General features: G+C 42.7%; 1 protein-coding gene across 1 annotated transcript; it reads left to right on the forward strand.

Moving 5' to 3' along the window:
• The first annotated feature begins 7,848 nt into the window (after nucleotides 1-7,848).
• On the forward strand, nucleotides 7,849-10,173 carry LOC115165624 (protein FAM43B-like). Its single transcript, XM_029718858.1, has one exon. It carries the CDS (start codon nucleotides 7,949-7,951, stop codon nucleotides 8,963-8,965), a length of 1,017 nt encoding a protein of 338 aa, XP_029574718.1. The 5' UTR covers nucleotides 7,849-7,948; the 3' UTR covers nucleotides 8,966-10,173.
• Nucleotides 10,174-11,100: the final 927 nt, after the last annotated feature.

Genomic DNA, 11,100 nt, shown 5'->3' on the forward strand with positions numbered 1-11,100 from the left:
GAAACATTACTGTGCAGCCATATTCATCGACCTGGTCAAGGCTTTTGACTATGTCAATCAACACATTCCAGTGTTTTAATTGCTATATTGTATTTACTTTGCCACCATGGCCTATTTATTGCCTTTACCTCCCTTATCTCACCTCATTTGCTCACATTGTATATAGACTTATTTTTCTACTGTATTATTGACTGTATGTTTGTTTTACTCCATGTGTAACTCTGTTTTTATGTGTCGAACTGCTTTGCTTTATCTTGGCCAGTTCTCAGATGTAAATGAGAACTTGTTCTCAACTTGCCTACCTGGTTAAATAAAGGTGAAATAAAACAATCACCACATTCTTATTGGCAGACTAAACAGCCTTGGTTTCTCAAATGACTGCCTCGCCTGGTTCACCAACTACTTCTCTGATAGAGTTCAGTGTGTCAAATCGAAGGGCCTGTTGTCCGGACCTCTGGCAGTCTCTATGCGGGTGCCACAGGCTTCAATTCTCAGGCCGACTCTTTTCTCTGTATACATCAATGATGTCGCTCTTGCTGCTGGTGATTCTCTTATCCATCTCTACGCAGACGACACCATTCTGTATACATCTGGCCCTTCTTTGGACACTGTGTTAACTAACCTCCAGACGAGCTTCAATGCCATACAACTCTCCTTCCATTGCCTCCAACTGCTCTTAAATGCAAGTAAAACTAAATGCATGCTCTTCAACCGATCGCTGCCCGCACCTGCCCGCCCATCCAGCATCACTACTCTGGACGGTTCTGACTTAGAATATGTGGACAACTACAAATACCTAGGTGTCTGGTTAGACTGTAAACTCTCCTTCCAGACTCACATAAACAATCTCCTATCCCAAATTAAATCTAGAATCGGCTTCCTATTTCGCAACAAAGAATCCTTCACTCATGCTGCCAAACATACCCTCGTAAAACTAACCATCCTACCGATATTCTAATTTGGCAATGTCATTTACAAAATAGCCTCCAACACTCTACTCAGCAAATTGGATGCACTCTATCACACTGTCATCTGTTTTGTCACCAAAGCCCCATATACTACCCACCATCGCGACCTGTATGCTCTCGTTGGCAGGCCCTCGCTTTATACTCGCCGCCAAACCCACTGGCTCCGGGCCATCTACAAATCTCTGCTTGGTAAAGCCCCACCTTATCTCAGCTCACTGGTCACCATAGCAGCACCCACCCGTAGCACGCGCTCCAGCAGGTATATCTCACTAGTCACCCCCAAAGCCAATTCCTCGTTTGGCAGCCTTTCCTTCCAGTTCTCTGCTGCCAATGACTGGAACGAACTGCAAAAATCACTGAAGCTGGAGACTCATATCTCCCTCAATAGCTTTAAGCACCAGCTGTCAGAGCAGCTCACAGTCACTGCACCTGTACATAGCCCATCTGTAAATTGCCCATCCAACTACCACATCCCCATACTGTATTTATTTATTTATCATGCTCCTTTGCACCCCAGTATCTCTACTTGCACATTCATCTTCTGCACATCAATCACTCCAGTGTTTAATTGGTATATTGTAATTACTTCACCACCATGGCTTATTTATTGCCTTACCTCCCTTACCTCATTTGCATACACTGTATATATACTTTTTATACTGTATTATTAACTGTATGTTTGTTTATTCCCTGTGTTGTTGTGTGTCGAACTGCTTTGCTATATTTTTTGCCAGGTCCTGGTTACACAAGTGACCATATCCTCCGCGCATCCCGCAAAGGCGGAGGAGGTGTTGCTAACGTTTACGATAGCAAATTTCAATTTACAAAAAAAAGACTGCATTTTCGTCTTTTGAGCTTCTAGTCATGAAATCTATGCAGCCTACTCAATCACTTTTATAGCTACTGCTTATCGGCCTCCTGGGCCGTATACAGCGTTCCTCACTGAGTTCCCTGAATTCCTATCGGACCTTGTAGTCATGGCAGATAATATTCACATTTTTGGTGACTTTAATATTCACATGGAAAAGTCCACAGACCCACTCCAAAAGGCTTGCGGAGCCATCATCGACTCAGTGGGTTTTGTCCAACGTGTCTCCGGACATACTCACTGCCACAGTCATACTCTGGACCTAGTTTTGTCACGTGGAATAAATATTGTGGAGAGAGAAAAAGAGAGAAAAAGAGAGAGAGAATTAGAGCGAACATACTTAAATTCACACAGGACACCGGATAAGAGAAGATAAATACTCCAAATATAACAGACTGACCCTAGCCCCCCGACACTTTAACTACTGCAGCATAAATACTGGAGGCTGAGACAGGAGGGGTCAGGAGACACTGTGGCCCCGTCCGTCGATACCCCCGGACAGGGCCAGACAGGCAGGATATAACCCCACCCACTTTGCCAAAGCACAGCCCCCACACCACTAGAGGGTGTGGGGGCTGTGGGGCCTGATGACTCCTTGCTGTCCCCAGTCCACCTGGTCATGCTGCTGCTCCAGTTTCAACTGTTCTGCTTGCGGTTATGGAACCCTGACCTGTTCACCGGACGTGCTACCTTTCCCCGGACCTGTTGTTTTGGACTCTGTCTCTAACTGAGTGATCGCTATGAAAAGCCAACTGACATCAACTCCTGAGGTGCTGACCTGTTGCACCCTCTACAATCACTGGGATTATTATTATCTGACCCTGCTGGTCATCTATGAACGTTTGAACATCTTGGCCATGTTCTGTTATAATCTCCACCCGGCACAGCCAGAAGACGAGAGGCCACCCCTCATAGCCTGGTTCCTCTCTAGATTTCTTCCTAGGTTCTGGCCTTTCTAGGGAGTTTTTCCTAGCCACTGTGCTTCAACATCTGCATTGCTTGCTGTTTGGGGTTTTAGGCTGGGTTTCTGTATAGTACTTTGTGCTGATGTAAAAAGGGCTTTATAAATACATTTGTTTGAATTTGTTTGATTCTCGGTAGAACACCTTCATAGAGGATTCTATGCAGAACTCTTCATAGAGGGTTCTAGATAGAACCCTCTGTAAAGGGTTCTACCCAGCACCAAAAAGGATTCCCCTATGGGGACAAACCGAAGAACCCTGTATGGTTCTTCTACTTAGCACCTTTTTTTCGAAGAGTGTAAATGCAGGGGACTTCACCTCGCCATCCCCTGTAGCCATATCTATTAGTTTATCACAGGAGGAGGGACCCACAGTCCCAAAGTCTTTCTGGCTCCTGCAAATCCGCTGTTCATTAAATTATCATTTGTCTAAACTTTGTTATGTAAGGGCTATGCCTATGGGGAATATATGGCACTGTGCAAAGAAATGCACCCATTATTGATTTCCATCCCTGCTTACCTTTTTGCAGACAAAGGAAATACATGTACTATACTTCTAAAATAGTTATGGATGATACTCTGTCTGTGTTCCAAATGGCACCCTATTCCCTATATAGTGCACTACTTTTGACCAGAGCCATAGTCAAAAGTAGTGCATTATGTAGGGAAGAGGGTACAATTTGGGATGTAGCCTCGGTCTCCTCCCCGCCCCCAGTCATCCCATTCCAGGCATTCTGATTTGTATTCATTTTCTTGGTTCCTCAGCATGAAGGGTAGTTGGCTGTTGCAGTCTGATAGAGGAATAACATAGCAGCCCATGCTCTGTCATCTCTCCCTTTACAGTGAGCAGAGCCCTGTCTCTTATTGCCTCTCTCTCTGCTAGCTGCCCCCATGGAGCTCCATAAATCAGACAGCAGGCAGGGGCCTCTCTCTCTCGCTCTCTACCCCCGCCCCTCTCTCTCTCTCTTTCTCTCTCTCTCTCTCTCTCTCTCTCTCTCTCTGCCAGACCCCTCTCGTTCTTTGATTACAGTCTGTAGGGTAAGTGTAGCGTGCTGAAGAAGGAGCTCAATTTAATTAGCTTTCCCAGGTAGACATATGTAGCATACAGTCCCCTGGACAAGGCAAGGGCTCCTAGAACAAAGTAAAGAAAGGTAATAAGAAAGAAGAATGGGTTCCTTTCCTTTTGGATACTGGAGAGGAAGGGGGTGCGCTCAGATAAGAGTAATTGGATTGCTATAGGAGCAGTCTGCACCTCGGGTTGGGGCGAGAGCTGATAACAAATGGCTAAGGGTGCCAGAAAGATCCAGGCAGGGCTGAAGGCTGGAGCTGAAGCTGTGTAGTACTTTTGGCCTCATAGGGCTTAAGTCAGAAGTAGTGCACTATATAGGGAATAGGATGCCATTTCAGTTTTAACCCAAGGCTCCAGCTTCCTGTAAACAAACCTAAACTGCAGCTCATTTAGCAAAGTGGATGGTTGCCTTTAATAGCAGGAGCCTACAGAACTCCCCGCACTCTGTCACAGTTGGGTTATAATAAAGCAGTGATGTAGTTGCCAAATTTTCCTCGATTGACATTTTGTTCCAGTGCTATAGTCTAATAAACAGAGGACACAAATATGTCACTACATTACACAGCGTAATGACTGTTTTTACCATGCCACGGGGACATCACTGATTCTCCAAAAACAAATGAAGCCTGTTTAGAAGTTAACATTATGGTCAAGTGCATACAAATGGAAATAGGATGGCACATTCTGTCTTAATTATGATGCCCATCTGAATGAAAAGGGGGTAGTATTTTGACAATTCCATTCTTATTACTGTTCTCTTATTAATGCAGACAACACAAATCACATGGGCAAGATAATACATTATGTTCTCTCTCCTGGGAGCATGAGGAGTGTTAGAACAGTAGAACACTAATACATGATGTTCTCTCTCCTGGGAGTATGAGGAGTGTTAGAACAGTAGAACACTAATACATGATGTTCTCTCTCCTGGGAGCATGAGGAGTGTTAGAACAGTAGAACACTAATACATTATGTTCTCTCTCCTGGGAGTATGAGGAGTGTTAGAACAGTAGAACACTAATACATGATGTTCTCTCTCCTGGGAGCATGAGGAGTGTTAGAACAGTAGAACACTAATACATTATGTTCTCTCTCCTGGGAGTATGAGGAGTGTTAGAACAGTAGAACACTAATACATGATGTTCTCTCTCCTGGGAGTATGAGGAGTGTTAGAACAGTAGAACACTAATACATTATGCTGAATCATATACTATAGCTGCAGCTCTCACATACAAAATGATTCTAGAAAGATCCATTATTTTAGGCTCAGAATGAGCAGAGTACAATTCCGGAAACAAAAAGGACTGATATAGATTAAAAGGGAAATTTAACAAGGTTTAGGAGTTGATCTTCCCGCCAACGTTTCCTAATTTCATTCACCGACTCTCCAATAGAGCGATAACCCTGGTGGCATCAGATAAGTCAATACTGAACACGGCATCCATCTCGGGAAGCAGTGATGGATCATGGATGACCAGCGCTGCTGCATGATCTCTGTGTTAATCTCCTGAGGCTGAGAGGAGAAGCTGTCTCAAATCTCAGCTGTGATTTATGGAGCCCCATATGTTCTGATAAAGCCGCTCAGTCAAGCTGAATCATGAGAGACAAGAGAAGGCATGATACACACTCATAATGGGTCAGATCTCAGTAGGGCTTGCCCACTGGGCAAAAACTGGTTGAAATAACATTGTTTCCATGTCATTTCAACCTCAAAATTAAATGTGATGACGTTGAATCAATGTGGAAAACTGATTCAATTTGAAAAGAAAGTCATCAACGTAAAGGAATTCACGTTGAATTGATGTTAGTTTACAACCCAGCCAAATGCAAATCAAAAGTAGACGTTGAACTGACGTCTGTGCTCAGTGGGTGGTTATTCACACATTCAACTATCTATTTTGAGGTTAAACTAAAAATCTCTTGAGCTGCTCATGAGAGCAAACTGTTAGTGTGTCTCCTATCCTAATGTATCCAGAACATCCTCCTCCTCTCCTCAACATTATACTCTTAGAAAAAAGGGTTCCAAAAAGGTTCTTCAGCTGTCCCATAGGGGAACTCTTTTTGGTTCCAGGTAGAACCGTTTTTGGTTCCAGGTAGAACTATTTGGGGTTCCATGTTGAACCCTCTGTGTAAAAGGTTCTACATGGAACTCAAAAGGGTTCTACCTAGAACTAAAAAGGGTTCTTCAAAGGGTTCACATATGGGGACAGCCGAAGAACCCTTTTAGGTTCTAGATAGCATCTTTTGAGTGTAGGTGGGAAATTGCAGTTAATTTTTTCCAGAAACTTTCTCAAACCCCAAAATAAGTCTAAAAGTTGGTTATTGACTATGGATTTGGTTTGTGTTGAAAAGGGCTCTTTTCAATTGAGAATGTCTTGGGTTGCAAAATATGTACTGTAAAAAGGGGATAGTGAATGCAGAGGGATTTTCTTCTGGATCCCCAAATATTGCTTGTTATAATCTACATGGCTCCTTTACTAATTGAATAATCTAAATCAGCTTTTCCTATATTTGATCATTTTATAGTGTCTTATTACTTTAGTCTGCATGTAACATAGTCATGGACTTTCTTCTCATTTACTGCGCAAAGCCCACAAGGCCAAAACTATCATTTTTGTCCATATAACTACACAGCTCATCTCTGTTTGATGAATTTTCTCACAAGAGGACTTCATCTACACATGATAAATGTAGTCCCACTCCATGGCACCCTCAGTGGCAGATAGAAATGATTCTCACAATGATTCATTGCTAGAAAACTGTCCACCAGAAACGCTGCCCTGTGATGTGCCCTCCCAATACAGTCAGTCACTCAAGCAATAGACATACAGTAGCACATATCACAATAACGTCAGATAGAGGGCAATGTCATGGTCACTTAACATTCCAAGGTTTGCAAAGGGAGGGTATAGTACTGGAAACTTTACCAGTTTACCAGTAAACAACCAGAATTTTGTTAACATTCAAGTTTACATTTTTTAAATAATCAGATAACAACGAGTGGCCTTTTTGGTTATCACAGGGGTCTGTAATAATCTATGGCCCTCTGTGTGGCCGTATCACATGTAAAATATATAAAATAATACATTAAGATTATTTTAAAATTAAAAAATAGAATGACAAAGCTGTAAAACATTGTCCTAAATATAAACCATCAACTTAGTGAATACCATTGGTGTTGAATACGAGGGTTTTAGTATGAAATATCCATACTGGTTTTTTACACACTTTTATTTATTTTCCTATGTCAATATGTCAATATTTCTGGTGGCAGTTGTGAAAAAAGTCAAAAGTTGGAAGAGTTTTAGAGTTAATTGAAAATAATGCCATTGATGCTTTTTTCATTAATTTGGCTTTTTTCTCTTGAACTATATGGTCATTCCACTATAAACTAATGGACAATATGGACACATATATAAAAAAAAAAAATTCTATATATGAATACATTAAGTTATTCAAGTATAAATGACCAAAGTCACCATAGGGAACCATTTGATAGCATTGATGTGGTCATGTTGAGTCCTTTGTTTGTTGTCATTGACACATTGTCAATGTCACTACTACCATTCCAAAACAAGGAAGCAAAAAAAAATTGAACATCTTTCCAACCTTTGACCTCCATATCATAATGTAACAACAGGACAAATACATATCAATCTGGGTTAACCCTCTCAGGGTACTCGGGGTTAAGATGAACATTAACACAGAGAAATACCAATATCCATCTCAGACCTGGCCGGATGAATGAAAGGAGTTGGCGAGCTACTTGGAAAGAAACAGTGAAGGAGCGAGGGGAAAGGAGGAGGGGGGGTGCTGAAGCACGGGGCTGAGTCCTCAGCACTGATCAGAGCTGCATGATGCAGACAGACGAGGAGAAGGAGGGAGGGAGGAGGAGGAGGAGAGGAAGGAGGAGCAAACAGTGGAACATACTGGCTGAGGCTCGCAGCTCTCAGTCTTTCCTCTGTGCTTGGCAGAGCTGCTTCTCTATTTCTCTCTGCTCTCTCTCTCTCTCTCTCTATTTCGCTGATAAAAACACACGCAGGTAGGAGGGCTCACCCCCTCACACTCTCCCTGCCTGCACCATGCTGCCCTGGAAAAGAAGTAAGTTTGTTCTGGTGCAGGATGAGGCCAAGACCAAGCCTAAGAGACTGATAGCTGGGCTGACCTACCAGTCCATCCTCTCCTCCCTGATGCGCTCCTGTCCCGACCTGCTCCCCGACTCGACCACCTTCGACTGGCTGGGCTCCATCTTCCAGACCAAGAGGCAGAAGGTGGAACTCAACAAGGAGGAGCCCACCTACACCGTACGTTACCTGGGGAGCATTGTCACCATCACGGCTAAAGGAGGAGGCTGTACACAGGATCCAGTGGCTAAGATCTGGCAAAGGAGTAACTACGGAGAACATAGCGTCAAGATGAGATTAACCGTGGGACCTCAGGGCATCCAGATGGGCACCGACAAGACGGGCAAGAAGAAACCCACCCACCTCTACTCTCTGAACCGGATCACCTACTGCACAGCTGACCCTTGCCGACCCAAGATTCTGGCCTGGATCTACAGACATCAAGTAAAGAACAAGGCTGTGGTTCTCAGGTGCCATGCCGTTCTAGTCAGCAAGTCGGAGAAGGCCAGGGCCATAGCACACAGTCTTTACCAGACGTCCACCTCAGCCTTCAGTGAGTTCAAGCGGCTGAAGAGGCAGAGTGATTTCAGGCACTGCCAACAGCAGCTGCTGGGGGAGGACATGGTGCCGTTGATGCCCCTGAGGAGGCTGCTCAATGGGCAGTGCCACTACCGGCCACCTGCCGACAGCCCTGGAGGCCCCAGTACCACCGGTCTCTGCTCCATCGCAGAGGAGGAAGAAGAGGAGGAGGAGGAAGAGGAGGAAGAGGTGGAGGATGAAAGGGAGGTGGAGGAAGAGGGGTACGAGGCGGATGAGGAAACTCTATCGGACACTGACCTAACTCATTCATATGGGTCATGTGAGATGAACCTCGGGGTCATATTTGACGGACTTGACGAGTGTTATATCAACATCAACATAAACATCAGCGACAGCAACAACAACACCCTGACATTTGTCAGCTCTCTAGTGTGAGAGGACAGAACATGGACATGGATATCATGTCACATCATCACAGAGCCACATTCCTTCTCTTCTCATTCACTGTCTGGTCCCTTTCTATCACAGGTTATATCCTGCTTTATCACAGTGTGAAGAGGATAGATTCTGTCTGTCAGGAAAGTTCTTCCCCACTGCTCTTTTGGGTCAAGGAAGAAAGAAAAATTATGTTTGGGAAAGGATTTATTTTTACAGATGGCTCAGACAGACATTGGCTTGACAATTTCAGTTGACTATAGCAATTTTGTGAGAGTATTTACAAAGAGGGCTGGGAGAAAGTGATAATAGCACAATGTGAAGGGAATAATCTAAGAGACTATTGAGAGAACTAGCACTGACTGAGCTCGTCATAATATTGCCATGCCAGGTGTACACAGCACCCTAAACCCAAGGTGTGTTTACTTCTGTTTTCCTTGATATTTTGTAAGTACAGTAACATTAATGTTTGTTGCCATGAGTGATTTTCGATTAACTTGTACTTTTTTCAGAGGTTGTTTGTATGAAAAAATATGTATACTTTCTACTAAGACAATTAGTTTATGTAATTTTCCACACTTGACCTTTCTGAGTGCATTTAACCCTGAGGAGAAGTTTAATAAAATGTTTCTACAGTTTAACCCCTGCAGATTAATGAATTAGGCTATAATTTAGGAATCAAGCCATTGAGTTGACATATTTATTGCTGACATCTGTTAAAGCCCTGTGTATCATTTATGCATGACAAGTCAGCAGTGATGTTTAACGCTTAGTCTTTTGTCTTTCTTAATGGGACACCTTTGATCTCAAAGCTGTTACGCTATACAGTAACTCCACACTGTGATGCATTTCTGACCAAGGAGAGTATGAACAAATATGTCTAGTTTTTGTACATTTGTTGTTTTTCCTATGAACAAAACAGAGCTACATTCCCCTGAAGGTGTACTAGATTTCTATCAGCAGGACTAAGGCTGTATGTTTGCTTAACTGCCAAAATGGCAGAGATACTGAGGACAGGAAGGTACGTCTGTTCTTTACCGATGGATGGACCAGACTGCTAAATATTTTGGCTATTCTTTTATTAAATTTCATAAAGATAAGAGCTTTACTATTTAACAAAACCATTGTGATCGGGGTCTACATGGGATCTACATGAGATTAAGTGATTTTCAAAATGTGTTGAATAAAATACCCTCACTTTTACCTAGTAAGAGAATTGTCATTTTTTATATGAGTGACACATTTAGACAATTAGCGACAATCAAAGCTGAGCATAGAGCGTTTGTCTGATTATGGTAAATCTGACAACTTGATTTTATGCATCTTTTGACGGTATTGTATATTTTGATGTTAGTCAAAACGAGACAGGGAAAAACAAAGAAATCAACCAAACACATAGCTTCTCAGGGCCACAATTACCGAAGATCTTTTTTAATATCCACCACCACAAGACATGGCCCGCCACAGTCATGCCACATTACACCACATCTAAATTGGCCCTTGCCACTTGGTTAGATGTAGATCGGACAGAACAATCTCTGCTGGGATGGTATTGGCCACTCAGCCCTTTTCTTTGAGTGAACCAATTAATCAGAGAATTGAATAGTCCGGGAAATGAACAGAAAATACCTTCCATGGCAAAAGCGGGCTGTCTGTCAGAATGATACAGAATCAACTGAACTGAGATGGATACCAGGAAGTTGTCACACCCATCAACTATTTTACTGAAGATATGCTAATCTGGATATCAGACCAAATTATGCGATACTGCAGATAATGATTTGTGATGTGATTTTCTTCAGCAATGTTTTTTAAATGGTTTATCAGTTGTCTCAAATGGAGATTGAATTAATTCTACATTTCTCCAGTTCCTGCAGCTTTTGGTAAATAGTAATGCAACATAACATTCACACTTTTTCCATTTACTATTTCAAAACACATCACAAACTAGAATATTTACTTACTTTTGTTACATAACAAATAAAAACAGACCTGTTATGTTTGACAGAGCAGAGTCTCCATACAGAAGGCTTCCTGTCTTTGTTAGTTTGCTGATGTGGCAGAACCCAGAGCCAGTTCAATTTTCTCAGGTTTAAATTATTTAGATGGATTGGTCTTTGGGGAGAGTTTCTGGA

Source organism: Salmo trutta, chromosome 28, assembly GCF_901001165.1.
Source record: "Salmo trutta chromosome 28, fSalTru1.1, whole genome shotgun sequence".
In the NCBI taxonomy this organism is placed as follows: Eukaryota; Metazoa; Chordata; class Actinopteri; order Salmoniformes; family Salmonidae; genus Salmo; species Salmo trutta.

Coding starts and splice junctions, on each gene's coding strand:
- LOC115165624 (XM_029718858.1), top strand. CDS start 7,949: ATGCTGCCCTGGAAAAGAAGTAAGTTTGTTCTGGTGCAGGATGAGGCC.